This window comes from Danio aesculapii, chromosome 13 (genome assembly GCF_903798145.1).
Source record: "Danio aesculapii chromosome 13, fDanAes4.1, whole genome shotgun sequence".
In the NCBI taxonomy this organism is placed as follows: Eukaryota; Metazoa; Chordata; class Actinopteri; order Cypriniformes; family Danionidae; genus Danio; species Danio aesculapii.
The window spans coordinates 25,969,946-25,992,594 of NC_079447.1; the positions used below are offsets into that span (position 1 = coordinate 25,969,946).

The following is a 22,649-nucleotide window of genomic DNA, read 5'->3' on the forward strand; positions in this document are numbered from 1 at the left end:
AACAAGTGAGTGTCAAAGCAAAAGAAAGAAACTGTGTTCATAACTGCGATATTGGCGTTTCAGTAAAGTGCACAGTAAGCCAATTTTCAGTTCTTTCTCTTAGCCTGATTGTGCAAATGCAGCTCAAATAGCTGGAGAAAGAGATCTGAAACTGAGCCTCTGAGGGAGGTGTAAACTGTAAACAAAGGCCATTTCCAAAGCACAAAACCCGCCGTTCAAAAGGCACGATTCAAACCAGGACTTCCAAATGAACACATCGACCGATTTCATTGGTCTTCAAAGCCAGCAGATATGCTTTATGTCAGGAACATAAATATAACTGACACAAGAAGAGAAAACTCTGCTTCCCACCACAAAACCTTCACTCTCGGGCAGGATAAAGGCTTTTATTATTTGTGCAGAACCAAAAAGGCCAAAAAGCCATGTTAGTTCAGTTTGCAGCATTCTGAGCACAGCTACAGAAAGTTCAAGTGGTAGAGAGTGGTTAAATTAACAATTTGTCTGTGTGTATGTGTGTGAGTATGCTCTATGTTTGTATTTGATTGTGTGTGTATGTGTGCGCCACATGCTGAATGTTCATCTTCGATAATGTGCTGTGTTAGTTTTGTGTGTGTGTGTGTGTGTGTGTGTGTGTGTGTGTGTGTGTTTTCAGGGTAGCCTGTCTAACTACCCACACAGCATCAAAACATGGGCATCCCACTGGTTAGTCACTATTTCTTGTTTTTTTTCTGGCCACCTCTTTTCAAACAATTCTGCGTCTTGTGGATTCTATGTGACTGTATTCTTCTGTGGTGCCACCGAATTGAATTTTCAGCATGTTTAGACTTGTTTAATGGGACACTACATATTCATAATCAGACCCACAATGCTAAAATGAAAAATGTAATTTACTCAGCATGACATTGTCAACTTTTGTATTGATGCAGAAGATACATTTTTATTGGTCAAGATATGATAAGTTTATGTTGTTTTGAAGCTCATTAACTTTATATTTTTTGAATAAATCTGTGTTTCTTTTAGCATATATGATGTATGTGCTATTATATTGTTAATATTTTGAAATTTTTTATTGAATTATTAATTTTATTCCTGATATTCTGTTTTCATTTGAAAGTTTTGCTAATTTATATATATATTTGGGTCACACTTTATTCTAATGTACAATTTACAAACATTTAACAAACCATTAGCTAAGACTTTTAGCTCAATAAACTACTAATTAGCTGCTCAATAATAGTTCGTAAGGTAGAACACTGAAAAAAATATTTCTGCAAAATTGTTGCAAACAATTCATATGTGTTGAATTTAAACAAACAAATTAAATTTAGTAATTTAGTAAATTCAGCCAAAATAATATTAAATAATAAATATTTACAACCACTTAACTTAAATAAAATTAGTAAATCCAAGGAATCATCTTTGAATCATTTTTTTCAGTGTAGTTGGGTTTAAGTATTGGGTTGGATTTAGGAATTTAATATAAGAGCACACTTTATAAGTGCTACTAACAGTTAATACCTTAAAAACAGGCAGGTAGTTAAATGTAAATGTTAGGAATTGTTACTTAATACTTCATAATTGTTGACATATTTTATAATATACTTATATGTTATTTTGTTTTATTTAATTTGAGTAATTGGCAACTTATGATAGCATTTTTTTATGATTGTTATTTTAGTTCTTTTATTTTTTATTATAGTTCTTTTTATCTGTATTTGATGTAGTGATGTAGTGAGAACATCATTAGGATTTTAATGAAGAAATAATAAATAATTTGCATTTTAAAAAATATATATAAAATAATAAAATAATTCACTGGAATTATAAATACACAATAAAATCTAAAATACAATAATTTGATAGAGACGGCTTTTAAAATCATTTTAAAATCTCTGAAAATGGATTTCAGTAAATATTTTTTTCCCATAAAAAATGTAAGCCATGGTCTTTCGGATGAGACGTTAAACCAAGGTCCTGACTCTCTGTGGTCATTAAATATCCTATGGCCCTTCTCGTAACAAGTAGGGGTGTAACCCCAGTGTCCTGGCCAAATTTCCTTCATCTGCCTTTACCCATCATGGCCTCTGAATCATCCCCATCCACTGAATTGGCTCTATCACTGTCTCTCCACTGCACCAATAGCTGGTGTGTAGTGAGAGCACTGACGCCGTTGTCCTGTGGCTGCCGTCGAATCATCCAAGTGGATGCTACACACTGGTGGTGAGGAGAGACCTCGCCACTTCATGATTGTGAAGCGCTTTGGGTGTATGGCCATTCACAATAAATGCGCTATATAAATACACATTACATTATCTGGTTCCAAAAGTCTTTATGCGTCATCTGGCTTCCAGTCAGTCACTGATATTGCTTGAGCAACATGAAATGTTTTTCAAATATTGTAGTTCAGTTAAGATTTATTTTAATTTAATTTGTTTTATTTAACAATAATGAGCATCAGAAGTCAACAGCTAAAAGTTACACAAATCCCACAAAATAGGAAACACTTCAGAAGTTTTAAAGTCATCATCTTGTTGGTTAATTGGTACAGTATTCCAGTGATGTGTGTATGTGTCATGTTTATTTGTCCTCCTGAAAACTAAGACTTCAGGACACAAAAACTGCCATGTTTACAGCTGTGACAACAACAAAAAAGCACTTATCGTGATCAGTTAAACACTGATCATAACTCATCAACTCTTCATAACAAGATTTATTTCAGACACTCAACACACAGAATGGTTATCATTACGATATAGAATTTACTTATTCATGTCCCTAAACATGTGACTGGAATGTTCATAAGATGGACGAATGACAATGCAGGCAAAGAGGAAACAGAGAGCAAATAGACAGGTGAAAAAAAAAAGTGAGTTTTTCCTCATCTGCCAGAACGTCCATGTGTGGTCACACTTCAGCAGTCCAGCACACTCTCTCTGCCGTAAGCCTAATGTCAGCACTGCTCTCAAAGGTCAGGTCACATGACTCATCTGCCAGACAAATGTCCAGCTGGGTACATAGAAACACACAAACAGCAGCACTACTCGGCTAGAGGAACTGAGCACAACGTATAATGGCATGAATGATGATGATGATGGCAGAACTAAGACTATGTGACTATATTCAATTATGTGGACATGCTGATATTCAATAATACAATAAGGCTAATGTGATCATGATAATGAGCATGCAGGATATTGGTATTATGGGCACTTTAAAATATAGTGAATAATTATTATTTATTTAACATTTTATTGCGTCTTACAAGCATATTCTGACTGTTATTGTCACAATGGTGTTCACTGCAGCATGGAATGATTGAATATTTAAAAGGCTATTTATTTTTAAACATATATACGTTTTATATATAATATATTGACAATAATGTAATACAATTATATTAAAAAATGATGGAAATTGTTCTGACTCTTTACATATCTGTTGTTTGTTAATACAATGATCAATATTTAATCGTTAGTTACTTTAACCTTTCAACAGCCCTGTAGTATAATTAAATTAATTCAATTTTATAAAAATGTCCCTGAAAATCAGTTCCAGTGAGTGAATTTTTCCCTTTAATCCATTTATTGAAGAAAACTCATTAAGGACATCAGTTTAAAAGTCATAATCTATTGGCATGGCTTCTAGTCACTGTTATTGCTCGATCAACATTAAATGCCATCTGACAGACAATGGGAGTTGATGGATGAAGAGATAATTAACAGCTCATTAGCTTTCGTAATCAAGATAACGATGGCTTGTCTGATTGTTATGATGCATTTTTGAATATTCAGGAAGTGCCGAGGAAAATCTGTGCGCAGGCTGAACTCCTGAAGATTCATGGAGAACACATGAAAAATTAAAGGACTACGCTTGCACTGAGGATGAAAGAACACTGAGAGAGGAGGAATCTGCATGGAGAGCCCAATGAAGTGAGAGAAACAGACAGAAAATATTGTCAAGAGTTGATGTGCAGAAAATCATAGGCAAATGCTAATAAATGTTATTATAATTAAAACACATGTTTCTCAGTTATAATATACTGTCTCTGGCTTATTATATATATTAAGATGTAATTATTATTATTTTTATTTCATTATATACACTTTCGGTCAAAAGTTTGGGGTCAGTAGGATGTTTTAAAATAAGCTTCTCCTGCTCACCAAGGCTGCATTTATTTCATCAAAAATACAATACAAATTGTAAAATTGTAAAATGTTATTGCACTATAAAATAACTGTTCAACAGTAGTTTATAGTTTAATTTAATCATTTTTTTCAGTGATTTTAATGATGAATTTTCAGCTTCATTGCTCCTGTCTTCAAAGTCACATGATCCTTTAGAAATCACTCTAATATTATGTTATGAAGCGGACAGGAGACAGAGGTAAGGAAACGTTAGGGTGTTTATTAAATGACAACAAGGAGCACATGAAGGATAGCCAGGAGGATCAGGAATGATGTTGGGGTCTTTTCCTCCGTGGCTGGGTAACAGGAATACACGAGGATGGGCAGCACACACCAGATACAGCTGACAGAGGATGACACAGACTTGGAAGGACTGGAAGACAGGACGATTCGGGAGGACCAGGAAGACTAGGAGGAATACAAAGAGAACAGGTAAGTAAATCGTTTGTTTTAGCTGAGGATGACTACGCTGAGTGGTCGCTCAGTTGTCCGCTTTCGTCGAGACGAGCCCGGACAATGAGCGACTGGAGTGCTGTGCTTTTATCTGGTGCTCGTGAATGTGATGCAGCTGTGTGCTCATTAGAAGTCAGGTGATGGTGATCTTCGTGAGTGGGGGTCGTGAGAGCCTGACCAATCCATGACAGTACCCCCCTCCCCAGGGCCCGCTCCTGAGGGCCGACACCTCCGACGCCGTGGTGGTCTCCCTCTGCCTCTAGGCGCTGGGAACTCAGGGTGGCTCTCATGAAACTCCACCATGAGACTAGGATCGAGAATATCAGCTCTGGGAACCCATGTCCTTTCTTCGGGGCCGTACCCTTCCCAGTCCACCAGGTACTCCAACTGGCCACCACGACGTCGGGAACGCAAGATCTCCTTCACTGCGTAGACGGCTCCTTCTTCTAGGAGCAGTGGAGGAGGGGGTTCCTCTTCGTGGTCAGTTGGATTCGGAGAGTGGGTTCCAAGCCGAGCCGGTACGTGGTCAACAACGATCTCTCATTCCATCCACTTGCAGCTGCTAGAGTGCGAAACCGGAGAGCATATTCCTGTGTAGATAGAGTACCTTGCTTTAGATGATACAGCTGCTCTCCAGCGGCTACTTCCCCATCAGAACGTCCAAACACCTCTTTGAAATACTCCGTGAAGGTAGTGATGGAATTCATGACCGGCCCGGCTTGGTTCCAGATCGTCTCAGCCCATTTAAGTGCAGGTCCAGAGAGTAGAGATACGATGTAGGCGATCTTCGACTTATCTGTGGGATATAGAGAAGGTTGCATTTCGAATATGAGGGAACATTGTAACAGAAAACCATTGCACTCCCCCGCTCCGCCTGAGTAGGGCGCTGGTCGGGCCATGGGACTGGAAGGAAGGGCCGAAGAAGAAACTGTGGAGGCGGAAGTGCTCGGTGCTGGTGGTGCGTTGGAAAGTGGAGCTGGTGGCTGTAGAATCCGCTTCAACTGGTCCACCAGCTCTTGAAGGTGATCGGGGGTGCTCATGTTGTCGTCGTTATGGGTCCGGGCTTCTGTTATGAAGCGGACAGGAGACAGAGGTAAGGAAACGTTAGGGTGTTTATTAAATGACAACAAGGAGCACATGAAGGATAGCCAGGAGGATCAGGAATGATGTTGGGGTCTTTTCCTCCGTGGCTGGGTAACAGGAATACACGAGGATGGGCAGCACACACCAGATACAGCTGACAGAGGATGACACAGACTTGGAAGGACTGGAAGACAGGACGATTCGGGAGGACCAGGAAGACTAGGAGGAATACAAAGAGAACAGGTAAGTAAATCGTTTGTTTTAGCTGAGGATGACTACGCTGAGTGGTCGCTCAGTTGTCCGCTTTCGTCGAGACGAGCCCGGACAATGAGCGACTGGAGTGCTGTGCTTTTATCTGGTGCTCGTGAATGTGATGCAGCTGTGTGCTCATTAGAAGTCAGGTGATGGTGATCTTCGTGAGTGGGGGTCGTGAGAGCCTGACCAATCCATGACATATTAATTATTATTGTTATTTTTATTATAATTTCATTATTATTATTAGTGGTAGTAGTAATAAAAGCAACAATGAATGTGGTAATAATTTCACTTAAAACTACTTCCAATAATTAATAAATAAATATTTAATAAATAAATATTTAACAATTTAAATTTTTTTTTTACATTTAATAATTGCCACCTTGTTAAACAGAATAATTTTCTATAAAAAAAAAAAACATGAAAAAAAAAACCTTGACCCCCCTTTCCACATTTGACTGGTAGTGTGTTTTACTGCTCACTAAACAAAAACATGAACACAACACTTGTTATTGCTCCCATTTCTCAGCGATCTAAGACTTTGTCTATGTACACAAAAGTGTAATATTGGTCACACCTAAATCTTCTAATGAGCACTTCTCATTTCTTGACACTATTCATCTACCTCACAGGTGTGACATATAATGATGCTGATTAGAAAGCATGATTATTGCACAGGTGTGCCTTAGGCTGTCTACACAAAAAAGGCCACTCTAAGATCTGCAGTTTTATATGACAGCACAATGCCACAGATGTTGAAGTTTTGAGAGAGCATGCACAATTGGCATGCACACTGCAGAAATTTCCACCAGTGCTGTTGTCCATGAATTGAATATTCATCTCTCTACCTTAAGCCATTTCCTCGGGTGTTTCAGAAAATATAGCAGTACAACTAAATGGTCTCACCACTGCAGACCATGTGTAATCACCCCAGCCCAGGAACTCTATATCCAGCATCCTCACCTTCAAGATCAGCCCGAATAGGTGCTGCAACAATCGGTTTGCAACCATTGCACAAAATGTCCTCAGGATAGCCAATCTGCATGTTTATCATCCTCATCAGGTTCTCGACCTGACTGCAGTTTGCCTTCGTAACTGATTTTAGTGGGCAATGCTCACATTCAATGGCATCTGGCAATTTGGAGAGGGGTACTCTTCACTGATGAATCTCAGTTTTCACTTCACAGGGCAGAAGGCAGACAGCATGTATGGTGTTGTGTGGGTGAGTGGTTTTCTGATGTTAACATTGTGAATCGAGTGGCGCATAGTGGCGGTGGGGTCATTTTGAATGCACAGAGATAGCATGGCTCACCATACTTGTGACTGTACATTTGAGTAGTGTTCCAGTTCCTGCCAATATCCAGCAACTTCACACAGCCATTGATGAGGAGTGGACCAACATTCCACACTCAAATAGAGGTCACATTAGATACTGACTGACTATATTCTTGATGTTGGTTTATCACTTTGCCAGTCATTTTAAGATCGGAGTCCTATGAACTCTTATGAAATTTAGCATTTAAACACAGTAAACATTCCCAACATCTTTGTGTGTGCAGTACAAACCAGGTTTTGAATAACAGCACATGAGCAAGACGGATCCTCTGGTGTAATGTGTTCATTCTCCAGCTGGAGTAAAAGACAAATAGTTTTGAACAGCAGAGTAAGGAAACCCTCAACCTGTGCCAAGGCGCCAGGCTGGTGTTGGAGACGGGTGGGGGAAGCGGGGCATCTGGACACGAGCGAAAGCTTAAGAGCACAGCTCACTCTTTAAACGGCGAGATCAAGGAGATGCTTGGCAAAGAACACAGCCTCCTAAAACACCAGGACCCCACTTGGAAACATTCACCCAAATCCGCCCACAGAAGAAAAAAAAAACACACACACAAACAAAAGCAGGACGCAATGCTGCTCCCTTTACACCTCATAACAGCAGAACCAGGCTGTTACACACTGAGCTCACTGTAAATACAATAGCTGTCCGAGGAAAACAACCTCCTCCAATGTTTTATTTCTGGACCGATGTCAAATCTTAAGTTTTGCTCTATATCTCTTTCCAAAAGACTTGACATTCCTCAGTGTGCACTGCAGATTAAGTGCTTCCCTCAAGCCGAAAACACCCTCTTTTCCTACTTTAACTACATATAAAATATAAAAGTCTTGCCAGGACGTATAAAATATCAGTATTTATGACATACAGTGGTCCAAAAATATGTACACACTCGAGTCACGTTTAAAATATTGGGATTCTTTCATTGCACTGGAAACAAAACAATGGCTTTTTTCTTTGTTTTTACAGTTTTTTTAGCAATGTACACTACATATTTTAAAGAATTGATTGTTTTGTATTTTGTATAAATTGCATTATAATCTGCTCACATTTAAACAGGGCTGGATCTGGATTTTTTTTCCTAAATTTTTTCCATAGGAATTTTTTAAAGGTTTTTTTTTAAGTCACAATATTTCAAGAAAAGTATAAGACAAAAAGACAAGGGCTAAATGAGAATGAATTAAAATCTCATGAAGTATTACGAATGACATAATCAAATTAATAATGACTCCGAAATATATATATGTATTCATTTATATATGTATAATAGTGGTGTCAAAATTAATTGTTTCTTCAGTGCTCCGTGATGCAGACAATTTGGTATCGGTTCAGTAATAGATACTAACCGGTTATTACGTACTGACGCCATTTATCTCATATGCGCTATGTCACCATAGAATACTATGATGAGGGAGGCGAGCATGAGTAATTAAAACGCATAGCCTCTGCATAATCCACTGTGTGTGTCTGCTGGACAGTCATTCACTGACACTGAAGTTACAGCAGAAGCCCCTACTGTATTTTATTGCTGCTATTTGGTAAAGGTAATTTCAATATCTTTTTAAGACTTTTTAAAGACCCTCTCAGAATATTTTAAGACCTCATTGCCACTTCAAGTTCTAATCAGTATCAAACCTTTAACTTAATAAACAGCTGATGATAAACAATTGTAGTTAAATAAATCAATGGAGCACAACCATGCAACAGAACTCAGATGAGCTCAGAAGAATTAAACCTTGAAGGAATAAATTACGCGGATGTTTTCAGCAACAGGCATCAGTCACTACATGTGGAGAGCGTCACATCACCTTCTCGCATTTGTCGCAAATTACGTGACATCACCCAGACGGAGGAGCTTTGCCGGACACGCCCCGGCCCAAACCAATCACATGGATCCAGCACGGCATTGTTAATTTTAGGAGGAAAATAAATATATTTATGCTCTTTTGGAGTAAGACACTTTGAACAACACTTGAACAAAATTTAAGACCTTGTAAAATGCGATTAAGCCTTTTTAATACCTTTTAAGGGCCTTAATTTTCTCATAATTGATTTATCAACTTTTAATACTTTTTAAGACCCCGCCGACACCCTGTGGAAACTAATTTTTAAGTCTTCTTACATTGTGCATATATGAAGACTTTGGCTTAGTCCTTTTATTCATCAGGGGTCACCACAGTGAAATGAACTGCTAAGTTGTCCAGCATATGTTTTACAAAGTGCATGCCCTTTCGCTGCAACCCAGTACTGGGAAACACCCATACACTCTCACATTTACACACATACACTAAGGCCAATTTAGTTTATTCAAATCACCTATAGCGCATGTCTTTGAACTGTGGGGGAAATCAGAGCACTCAGAGGAAACCCATGTGAACACGGGGAGCACATGCAAACTCCACACAGAAATGCCAACTGACCACTGAGCCACCATGCTACCCTATTTGAAGAGTTCAGACACAAAAACATGTATGTTCCATCAGAAAATTTCCTCTAAAATTAGCATTGTTCTCTGCTTCCCATGTTTATGTTTAGTTATTTCACTTTAAAGACAATAAAAAGAACCTATCCACTGCCATAAAAGTGAAATTACTGAAGCTGCACACATAACTCTGAGAAGAAAACTTTCTTTTTAAAAGAAAACTTCAGATGGCACAGAGGCTTCAGAGGTTTTTGCATCAGAACTCTTCATACAGTATAGACATTTCTAAAATGAAGTCAGACTTTATGAATATGCATGAACTTCCTGAGCAACAAACAAACTGAGAAGGAAAGCGGAATCAGATATAACTGGTGTGCAGTAGTAGATCCACGACTACAGTGAACGCATTGCAGGGGGGAAAGAGGAGAGCTTTGAAAGAAGAGGGAAACGCTCAATCAATAGGCCCACACAGTATCGATGACCCCTTTGTTCAGCTTCGTCTCTCCCTCAGACCTGCTCTAATTGGCCTCTTCACATTGTTCAAGAGCATCAAGCACAAAGCAGCACAGTGCATCAAATTACGCAGCAAATCTACACCATCCATGCAAATAAACAATGAATAACAATGAGGAAAAATAATGCTAAACAGATTGAAAAAAATCTGAAATTAAAAGTGGATGGTAATGTGTTGTTTACATCAGACCTACAGTAGTACAGGCATCAACCAAACTGTAATTGAAACTCAGTCATGGCAGCTATCAGAGGGGTGAGCTATAATGTTCAATTACCCCATATGCATTTGTAAAAAAGTTTGGTGCCATTTGTTGCAATTTTCACAAATATCTTTACAAATGAAAAAAATAAAGGATTAACATTTTGTTATTATTCATTCATTCATTTTTTTTCGACTCCTTTATTAATCAGGGGTCACCACAGCTGAATAAACCGCCAACTTTTCCGGCATATGTTTTTACACAGCAGACGCCCTTCCAGCCGCAACCCAACACTGGGAAACACCCATCCACTCTTGCATTCACACACATACACTACGGCCAATTTAGCTTATTCAATTCACCTATACCATATGTCCCCGTTCGCATGGGAAATTAAAACTTAATTTAGGGTGACGCAGTGGCACAGTGGGTAGCATGTTCGCCTCATAGCAGAAAGGTCGCTGGTTCGAGCCTCGGCTGGAATTCCCAGTGATGGGTTGTCGCTGGAAGGGCATCCGCTGCGTAAAACATGTGTTGGATAAGTTGGCAGTTCATTCCGCTGTGGCGAGCCCGGATTAATAAAGGGACTAAGCCGAAAAGAAAACGAATGAGTAAATAAAACTGAATTTAGTAGAGTGGAGTGCGTACAACATCGTTTCCTTATCCATGAAAGTAAAAGAGTAGAGTACATAGTCAAGGTAAAATAAAGAGAAAGTAAAGAGGCCGAATGGAGGAGGCTCGTTCTTTGTATTCGCGCTGCAGATTCTCTCTAGTGAAGCATTCAGTTTTTTCCTCTTACAAAGTCTGCCATGTAAATAGGTAATGCGCCATGGTGCAACGCAACTAACAATGGGAGATAAGACTCTGATTGGTGTAATGCACATTATGCTCAAAACACAGCCATAACTCATTAAGAGAAGAAGCACAACCATGTTAGGCCATGCGCCGGGGCGCAGAGTGTATTTTTCCATAGCAAAAGTGCAAAAGTTTTCTATAGCAAAAGTGGATGTGGACACAACCTTAATACCTCATTCACACTACGAGCGACTCACAGCAGCAAAGTGACAAGTGACTGTTTATTTCAACGGGGAATAAGCGACTTCCTGTAACCTCCATCTACAAGAGCGTCAGCGACTGATGGCGATCAGGTGGGCGTGACGAGCGACGCAAAAAAATTGAGAATCCTTCAACTTTATGCAATTGGAGAGCGACTTTCTTGAGCGACAGCCAATAGGAGCACCAGTAGAGCTCACGTGATCCTCTCTCAGCTCCTGCAGAAGCCGGTTGTATTCTCGGTGCTGTAGACCTACACACCTGCGTTTGCAGCAGGTTGCCACCCAGTGCAACTGTTAGCTACAAAATCGCTGCTAGTGAGAGAATTAGGCATAATGCTTTTGCACCAGGCACTTAAGACTTTGCGTATAGATTGTTAAAAATAGAGCCGACTGTCTCAAGCAATGTCCACATGTCTACGGGTATTTTTATAAACATTTTACCCGCTTTCGTTATTGAAAAAGTCTCTGTCAAGAAAGCGCAAAAACACAGTGATAATGTCACTTTTATGCTGCGTTCAGACCAAACTGGGAATTAAGTATTTTCTCAAGTAAATTGCATGCAAGTCAATGCAAATGTAAAAACAGAGGCAGATTAACATTCTACGTTGCGAATGACACAGAATATGTGATGCATTTGCCGCAAACGTGAAGGAATTTACCTCATTTGCATCTTCCACATAAAATGTGATCCCAGCCACATTGGCCAATCAGAAAGGAGAAAACAGCATGCTTGCTGAATTCATAAGGAGAAAACTACGGGTGTAGTGTCTACACGACCACACAGTACCCAGAGATTTAGAAAATCTTCACCCTGGCTGGAGTTTTCAGAAAGTTTCGGTTTCAGTCACACAGTACTCTGTTTTCATGTGGACAAACAGCAAAACCGTGCAGAAAATAAAGTGTGGTTTTGAAAATACCAGTCTATAGGCATGTACGAGTACCTGACAACTAAAATAACTGTACTACAGGACAGTATATGTGCAGATGTGCAGTGACATTGTGACCTATTGGCCTGGCATGTATAATACAGCATTAACAGCATTTCTTCCACAATGTTCTTTATTATTGTAAAAGAGGGTATTTTACATTATATCTGAATTAAATGATAAAATATGACTTTATCAACAATGTATCTTTTCTCTTTGTCTGTTTTTCTCTCTCTACAGTTCAGTTTGACAATTATTTTCTAGAAATGTGCTATTTAGACTGTGACTTTTCTCAGAGCATTACTACTTTTATGTAGCTTCTTTATTGAGGTCAATGTGTTCACCTTGGTCATTGTTAACCTTTGACTCGGTCACTGTTCATAGGTCTCTATAACACACATTATGTGCTTGCAGCGAGCCCCAAGAGAAACAATAGCAAAGTCTGTGTCAGCAAGATTACTCACTCAGAACGCAACAAAAGAGTTAGTGTCTGACTTACTGATGACAGGAAAGTCCTGATACAATACTAAAACCTCTGTGGACTCACAAACCAGTGGAGAACAAACATAGCATGTCAGATCATTTCATTTCAGATAGCATCACTTGATGCCACTCAACGTGATGTTCATAACAGTCTGTTACACATCCTAATGTGGAAACACTGTCATCAAAAACTATTTCAGAAGTGGAACTTGGCATGACTTCTTGCCTAATCACATTCAGTTGTTTTTCCCCCCATTAAATGTGATATTAGTCATGTAATGTTCCCCAAAAAACAAACAAACAAAAAAACATCATCTTCTTGCTTGAATTGAAAGAGCTGGTGGGTTGTTTGAGGTTTTATGTGTGTGTGCTGCTTTAAATCCTACCAGGCGGTGTGCAGTTTTTGTCAGCATTAGGCCCAAGCTGCACTTCATCAGTGTAGTTGCTGTCAATGTCGAAGTCCTGCAGCAGCCTGCGACTCCCCCACTTCATACTTTCTTCAGCTGAGAGACTGGAGATTCCATAACCTGCAGAGAACACAGAAAAAGCAGCACCTTTAATAGTAGATAGATTTATCTAAAGCAGAGTTATTAATAGTGAATATTTTTCAAACACTTACTACAAGTAAAGACTTCATTGAGATATCAAAAACCCCCATATTTTTTGTGCAAACCATATTGTTTTACACGCACATGCATTTAATGAAATCCATTAGTTTTGGTAAAAACATGAACTCGTTTTCTATATATTATCTGAAATATTTGTAAGCAACACAGGACCTATATTTGTTTCCTTTACAAATATTATTGAGAATATTCCACATAAAATCACTAAGCTAACACGTATTCTGATCTCATATATAAATCATAAAAATCGTTAATGGTTGGAGGCATAATTTACAGTAGGCTATTTATTAAGAAAAAAAATCTTTCTTAATAATAATAATTATTATTATTAAGTAGGTCATCTATAGCTTTTGTCATGAGCCACAGCTGTGTTCAAAGTGGCATTTATGTTTTCAAAGTGCACAATGAAGGGAGCGTAACTGTCAATATGAAGATCGCTAAAATCGCCAAAGTCGTTCGTTGGAACGACGGATTCGGGAAATGCCAAATTAATGAACTATGTTTATAACAACACAACTTGTGACATTGGTTGGTTAACGATGGTTTTCAGAAACACACCCTAGGTTAAACTTTTTGTTGTTTTTAAAATGGGCTCTTCAATTTTGCATTTATGATATTTCAAAACGCATTTTTTTTTTCGATAAAAAAAATCAAATTTTTGCCTTCTAAATAGAGAGAAAAAAAGATTTTTCCATGTAACTTAATACTGTTTTAATGCTGAATAAATTACATTTTAAAACGTAATGATGAAGAAAAAAAAAACTTACTGACCCCAACATTTTGAATTGAAGCAAATAAATGAATATAAAATGTAAATAATATGAAAACATTGCCAAACTTCGTCCCATGCTGCTCTTTTCTGTTGCTGAAAAATGAACACATTTGTATTTCCCTTATTGACTGTTGTAACGCTTTGTTGGCTGGAGTTCCAAAAAGCTATCCTAAGCAAGTTACAATTAGTTCAAATTTCAGCAGCTAGAATTCTGACTAGGACCAGTGCAAGAGAGCACATAACTCCTATTTTTAAAAAAATTCAGCACTGGCTTCCTGTCAATTTAGGGCACCTAATTTGTCGAAATCCTTACCCTTTGACATTCCCAACACTGAATCCCTGAGTATTTTTAAATCATCACTTAAAACATACATTTTTAGGGTAGCTTTTATTAGATTTTGAGGTCTATTACTATTATTATTATTTTATGTGTTTTTAATAATTTTTTTATTATTATTACATTTTTGCTCTCATCTTTGTATGTATCCTTTACTGCTGCACATTTTATATTTCTGTAAAGTGCATTGAGATGCCTTTTTTTAAAGCGCTATAAAATAAAGTTTATTATTATTACTATTAATAATAATAACTGATATTATTGCTATTATTATTATTATTATCATTATTATTATAGACAAAGTATAATAGTCTAGTAGCAGTAACCAAGTGATCAAGGCTGATCTACACATGTTCCTTTGCAAAAGTGAATAAACATATTGCAATTGCTGAGTGATTTCCACGGTGACTCTGCTACCAAGCATTTTTCTGGGATACTCTTAAACCTACAATTTACAAACAACGAAGGTGGAATAAAAAAGAAAAGTGTCAGAATTATTTTGTGTTCTGAAAATAATTTTCACAGGACAAATACACAACACATTTACACAGAACGTTCTCTTAAAGTTCCTGTTTGGTTCCCAATTTAATATTTTTGGGGAACCAAATAAGAATGTTCTGTAGGTTATTGAAATAAATGTTATTGAATGAAACGTTGCCTGTAGGTTGTTTTTTTCTGCAATCAAAAACCTTCCCAGAACATTAAACAGAGTTGTTTAAATTGTTTTTGAGACATTTTTATATCAAAAATTGCTTAAACAAATCAAGTTTCTCCAATTACTTAATAAAGACTTTCCTGGCTCACCAACAGAAAACATTTGGAAAGATACTTGGAGCCAAAACGTATTAGGTAAAAATGACTGATGCCTATTGAAGATGCATGGAACTTGAATGACAAAGCAAGAAATGCAAACTTTTACCACACACTAATATCATCAACACAGCTGAGTCTCATCATCACAGATCTAACTTGGGCTCTTCGTAAAAGTTGTTTTGGCCAGGTTTGACCAGTCCAGCTCAGTCTTACTGTGTGATATCTCCTATTCGCACTGCATTCACAGGGACACAGTGAGCCGGAATATGTGTTACATACTGTTAAAATCTCACAGGCTCCACTCCTCATTTGTGTTACTGTGAGCAACAGAGGCCCGGAAGTCAGCTGGCAAATATTCATGAGGGCCGTCTGTAGTGCGGGAGCGAGGCCGAGCCGTAATAAAAGTGACATCACGCGGCGAACGTTCCCGCAGCAGAGCCACGGTCTGGGCTTGTCTGGTCTGGGAGGGGGTGATTATTCTGGCAGCACTGTCATCTGGGTCGCTCTGTCCTCAAGCGCCTCTGCCCTTACGCCACTCCGTTCCACCGTCTTCCAGCGCGACTCTTTCCAGAACGCTGGCCCCCACTTACTGCTCCAGTCGCTATAAATAAAACCTCTATATTTATCAAAAAAAAAAAAAAACAGCACTCAGGATGGAGCTTCGGGCTGCGTGGTGCATTATGACGTGACGCATTTTGACATTGTGATGTGATGCGAATGGTGATACAGAACTGGGATCTGGTTGTAAGGAGAGTGTCGGAACACACTGTTCTTCGTCTTTTTTGTCGCTGATAGGAAACTTCAGTTTGTCTTCATCAACAAAAAGGAAAATAAATAAATATCGGATAGAGGCACTGTCATTCCTGGTAGAAACTGTTTAATAATTCATCGCCCCCTGAGATGTCAAAAGAATCATGTAGTGAAGTGAAGGAAGTTGTGACACTTTTGGCAAAATATGACACCTTAGTGTCTTCCTCATTGTAAAGAGACAGCAGCGATCTGTCCAGGACACGAGAGACAAGAAAAAGCACAAAAACCTTTCACTGAGAATGAATTGTGCCGCTTATTTAACTGTGGTGCCTCTGTTGTCTTAGCATAAGGTTCACTAAAGGATTTATGTAAACTGGGTAGCGGTGCAAATGTGCTCACAAAATCTATGCTGAATGTAATTTTCCCACCACAATTCTGGATTTTGCAGGCTAGTTTTGAGTGTTTGGTAGCTGAGAATGCAGAATCATTCAAGCCAAAAGGCTCTTTGGCACTACTTACGCCTGGTATTAGAGTGCATTTAGTTTGATCTGATATCAAGTAGACAAGAGACACATAACACTTAACTATGACTGGCATTTGTCTTATTTTGATGACTTTCTTATGAGGGAAGGTCCATATGTGGGTGTAAAATAAGCAAAATAAGCTTGAATGGGTGGCATGGTGGCTCAGTGGTTAGCACTGTTGCCTCACAGCAAGAAGGTTGCTGGTTTGAGTCCCAGCTGGGTCAGTTAGCGTTTCTGTTTGGAGTTTGCATGTTCTCGCCGTGTTTGAGTGAGTTTCCTCTGGGTGTTTCCATTTCCTCCACAGTCCAAAGACATGCGCTCTAGATGAATTGAATGAACTAAATTGGCCGTAGTATATGGGTGATTGTGTGAATGAGAGAGTGTATGGGTGTTTCCCAGTACTGGGTTGCTGAGAATTAATTGTGCTGCTTATTTGAATGTGGTGCCTCTGTTGTCTTAGCATAAGGTTCACTAAAGAATTTATGTAAATTAGGTTAATCTATGCCGGATGTAATTTTCACGCCACAGTTCTGGATTTTGCAGGCTAGTTTTGAGTGTTTGGTAGCTGAGGATGCAGAATCATTCAAGCCAAAAGTCTCTTTGGCACTATTTATGCCTGGTATTAAGATGCATTTAGTTTGATCTGATATCAAGTAGACAAGAGACACGTAACACTTAACTATGACTGGCATTTGTCTTATTTCGACCACTTTCTTATGAGGAAAGGCCCATATGGGGTGTATGTTTTGGCTTTTTTCCAATCTTTCAGTCTAACATTACAAAACAAGCTTGAATAGGTGGCAAGGTGGCTCAGTGGTTAGCACTGTTTCCTCACAGCAAGAAGGTTGCTGGTTTGAGTCCAGGCTAGGTAAGTTGGCATTTCTGTGTGGAGTTTGCATGTTATCTCTCTGTGTACATGTGGGTTTCCTCCAGGTGCTTTGCTTTTCCCAACAGCCCAAAGATGTGTTATAGGTGAATTGAATAAACTAGAGTGTGTGTGTGAATGAGAGAGTGTATGGGTGTTTCCCAGTACTGGGTTATGGCCAGAAGGGTATCCACTGTATAAAACATATGATGGAATAGCTGGCAGTTCATTCCGCTGTGGCGACCCCTGATAAATAAGGTAGTAAGCCGAAGTAAAATGAATGAATGAATGTTTTGCATACTGTGGAAAGTACTCAATTTTTTGGTACACGTTTACAATAAACAATAGTAAAGTAATAGTTACAATACTATAGCGAATATTAAAGCAGAAATATCAATTAAACTCACTATATTACTTATAATTACCCAGCAGGCATTTTCTGTTTTTAAAAGATGCCTAATAGATGTCTTATAGACATCTAAACATAATCATCTTGTCTAAAACGAGGCTAAATTTGGGCTGTCAGTGAAAATGTAATAGACGTCTAAGAATAAGCCAAAACTAGACTAGTCATCAAATAAACAGAAATAAATGACTACACATATAAATCTGTCTAATCTGTTTATTTGATGACTTGGCTAGTTTTAGGCTATTCTTAGATGTCTATTAGATTTTCAGTGACAGCCCAAGTTTAGCCTTGTTTTAGCGAAGGTGTCTACGTTTAGATGTCTATCAGACGTCTATTAAACATAAAATTGTTTGCTGGGTACTTTGTGTTGCAAGTAAAAATAAATAATTTAATTTCCATTATTTATGATGAGTTCCTAATCCTAGTACAGCATTTACCGTTTTAACATAATTAAACAGTAGTCTACATTTAAACCTTAAACTAAAATTTAAATCTTTGATTTGAACTAATATAAAAAATATTTTAAAACATAATAAAAAATAATCGAATAAATACTAATAAAAACTAATAAAAAATACTAATAAAAACCACTTGTGATCGGATCACTGAAAATGCATGCTACAAAACTGTAACATGCCACTATTTAAGTACATTGCTAATTAAACTAAATGGTTAAAGATTGAAATCTCAAAAACAGATATCCCAATACACTTTAACATCAGGAATAAGGCCAAGAACATGGTAAACTTTATTTATATAGCACCTTAAAACAACATGAATGCTGACCAAAGTGCTTCACAAACATGGCAAAAATAATAAACCATTAGAGAGACAGGACAATATATGCCTCAATAAAATAAAAAAAATAAAAAGAATCTGTATGGTCAATGAGTCCTAAAAATTATAGCAATAGACTAAAGAGAAGAGGTAGGTTTTGACAGGGTTTTTGACACCCTTAATATAGACGAAGCTCTAATTTGTAAAGAAAATGTGTTCCAAAGTTTTGGAGCATAGACTGAGAAAGCTCTGTCTCCTTTTGTTTTCAGGCGAGATTTAGGAACAATTAGTTGTTAAGTCTTTAAAATGAAGTCTTTAACCATTTAGTTTAATAAGCAATGTACTTTAATAGGGGCATGCTACAATAAAATGATAACTCAAATGTGTCCAAATGCTGAAATGTAATGATAAATAGCACATTTAAAAATAAAGTATGCTCTTCACCAACACTTGATTAACAACTGCTTCCACGATCATTCGAAAATGAATCTCTTTTCAATGAATTCCAGTTTACCTCCCACTTTCTGCGGGTAATAATAGCAATGCTAATTTTAGAAAGCTAACAGAATTGTGCGAATATGGTGCAGAAGAGAAAGAAACGGTTACAAATTTAGCACGCTAATTAAGCACATTTAGAACATATTGATAGCTAGTGAATGAAGCGTGTGCTGCTTTTGCACTGTTTAGTACATTTGCCGCCAGTCTTTATTTCTCACTCTCATCACTCTCCTGAGTAAAACTCAACGCAGTGGCAAATTAATTAACAATGCCTGTTTCATCCTCAAACGCATGTTAGAGAGGAAAGTAGCAGCTCGATTAGAGTGAGCAAAGCTCCGGCTCATTGTGCCAGCTTCATTGGAAATGTTGTGCTTCTCTCTGACACGCTGTACAGAAACGGCATTACCTGTGCAGTGAGCCAGAATGCACACTAAAGGGGAGGCAGGAAGTTACTATGGAGATGTGACGTAACCGCAGAGGAGAACAGTGACGAAACCACGCTCAGATGAACACGGTTAATCGCACATGGGAAACACAAGAATCAGTGCACGTGCAGGGAATAAAAAAAAATTGGGCATGACATAAAGGAGTGCAACCTTTTACATTACTAAAGAGCATTGCTTTTGTCATAAGAGAGTGGATTTGGGCATCACTGGATGCGAGAAACTCTCAGACATTTTTTTTTAGATACTCTGCAGACATATTTAGGCATTTCTAAGTAATGAATGTGAAAGTCTCAGCATGCAGCTGCACCAGACAGCCCAAGGCACCTCCGTGAGAGACCCCATTAAAGAGACCGTCGCTCACTCAGATTGAAAATACTCGCTTGGTGATGGATTATTATGTCCTAGTGGTGTATAAAAATGAGTATTGCGTAACAATCAAGGTCTTTTCATCCAACTTTGGGTCGTTTGAGATTATTAGATAACATTTTTTAAATTATTTATATACTGACAACAACAAAGGAAAGCACACGATGAATCAAAGTTCGTCAATCAGAACTAGCTTTTCTGTAAAAGACTGATGATGTCAAATACACACATATAAAAAATAGTCATGGTTAATCATAACAGTTAAATAATGCTATAATCATTTAACAACATTAGATGTTACACAGATGCACACAATTAAAATAAATAGAAAAACTAAGAAGCAGCAGTTATTGAAATAAAAAGCAGGTAGTTCTGGGTATGAAGCACACACAGAAAAACAGCGTGATATAGTCACAGTAAATGCTTTTACGTTAATGCAATACAGTTTTGTTTTAAATAAATTTATTTTCTTAAAATACATTTACACTACATTTAATTTAACAAAAATACCAAAAAATTAAGTAGCTCAAATGGTATTCATAATCCAATAACTCAGCTTTGCCATCACATAAATTTAAAAATGTTAAATGTTAATGTTAAAATAGGCCTAACATTTTAATTACACACACACACGCACGCACGCCCGCACGCCCGCACGCACGCACGCACGCACACACGCACGCACGCACGCACGCACGCACGCACGCACGCACGCACACACACTGCAAAGCTAAGTTATTTGGTTATGAATTTCATTTAAGCTGCTGTATATTAAGTAAAATTTAGTGTAAATATAGTTTTTTGAGAAAGTTTCTGCGTGAAACAAAAGTATTTAGCATCAATGTGTGTGTGTATAAACTTTATGCAGTAAAATATAGAGGCAGTTTATTAGGTACACCTGACTAGTACCGGGTCGGACACCCCTTTGCCTTCAGAATTGCCTTAATCCTTCGTTGTATAGATTCAACAAGGTTCCACCACATCCCAAAGGTGCTCTATTGGATTGAGCTCTGGTGACTATGGAGGCCATTTGAGTACAGTGAACTCATGTTTAAGAAGCCAGTCTGAGATGATTTCATGGCGTTGACATGAGGCTCAGTTGGTACTAATGGGCCCAAAGTGTGCCAAGAAATTATCCCCCACACTATTAAACCACCACCAGCCTGAATCATTGATACAAGGCAGGATGGATCCATGCTTTCATGATGTTGACACCAAATTCGCACCCTACCATCCGAATGTCGCAGCAGAAATCGAGACTCGTCAGACCAGGCAACATTTTTCCAATCTTCTATTATCCAATTTTGGTGAGGCTGTGCAAATTGTAGAATTCTTATCTGACAGGAGTGGCACCAGGTGTGGTTTTCTACTGCTGTAGCCCATCCGCTTCAAGGTTTGACATGTTGTGCATTCAGAGATGCTCTTCTGCATACCTCCGTTGTAATGAGTGGTTATTTGAGCCTTTCTATCAGCTCGAAATGTCTGGCCATTCTCCTCTGACCTCTGGCATCAACAAGGCATTTGCACCCACAGAACTGCCGCTCACTGGATATTTTCTCTTTTTCTGACCATTCTCTGTAAACCCTAGAGATGGTTGTGCAAGAAAATCTCAGTAGATCAGCAGTCTCTGAAATCTCAGACCAGTCCGTCTAGCACCAACAACCATGCCACATTCAAAGTCACTTTAATCACCTTTCTTCCCCATTCTAGCGCTCAGTTTGAACTGCAGCAGATCCTCTTGACCATGTCTACATGCCTAAATGGATTGAGTTGCTGCCATGTGATTGGCTGATTAGAAATTTGCGTTAACGAGCAGTTGAATACCTAATAAAGTAGCCAGTGTTTGTATATATAGAAATATAGAGTATATTTAGACATAAATAAAAAAAAATACTAAGCAGATTACAAATAGAGTGAAATATCAAATGATATAAAGACAAAATAAGTTTCCACGTAAATGTACAAGCAAGATTTAATGGTAATTTTTTTCAAAAAGCTACGCTAGTATAAAATACAAAATATACTGTCTTACATAACCAGTTCTTCATCTCTCTTTGTTATATCTACAAAGAAAACACGGTGCATGTCAAAGCAAAAAGCCTCTAGCATGATGTTAAATGTCCAAGCAGACCCTAGAAATAAGCATGCCCTAAACGCTTAGTGCTTTACAACAAAGTAGCATAAAGAATTCAGCTGAAAGACAAGGATGCATTATAGGACCCCACTCTACAGAGAAAAAGCCGTAGGTGCTTGTCCTGATGTTCAAGTGATTTCACACAGAACAAACATGACTAAGACAGATTACGCAACTTTACCCTTTTTTACTGCAGTGCTATTTCAGGAAGATGCTAAGCTGACCCGAGTGGCATCAGATTACAAAAGAAACTATAAATTAATGGAAAAGTATCATACCTTTAGAATACTTGATGTCATTGGATGCACATGTCATCCAACAATAGAGCTCATTAAATATTTACTTAAATATGATACTGTAACTGACAGCATCATTAAGGAACAGGGTCTTATTTACTTCTCAGTAGTATTAAAGTAATGAATAATAAG

General features: G+C 38.1%; 1 protein-coding gene across 1 annotated transcript in view; it reads right to left on the reverse strand.

The window, feature by feature from the left end:
* slc24a3 (solute carrier family 24 member 3) overlaps nucleotides 1–22,649 on the reverse strand; it is a 141,348-nt gene that overhangs the window by 94,351 nt on the left and 24,348 nt on the right. The window contains exon 2 of the mRNA XM_056470525.1: nucleotides 13,291–13,431. Within this exon, the coding sequence (XP_056326500.1) occupies nucleotides 13,291–13,431 (141 nt within the window). The remainder of the gene's footprint in view (nucleotides 1–13,290; nucleotides 13,432–22,649) is intronic.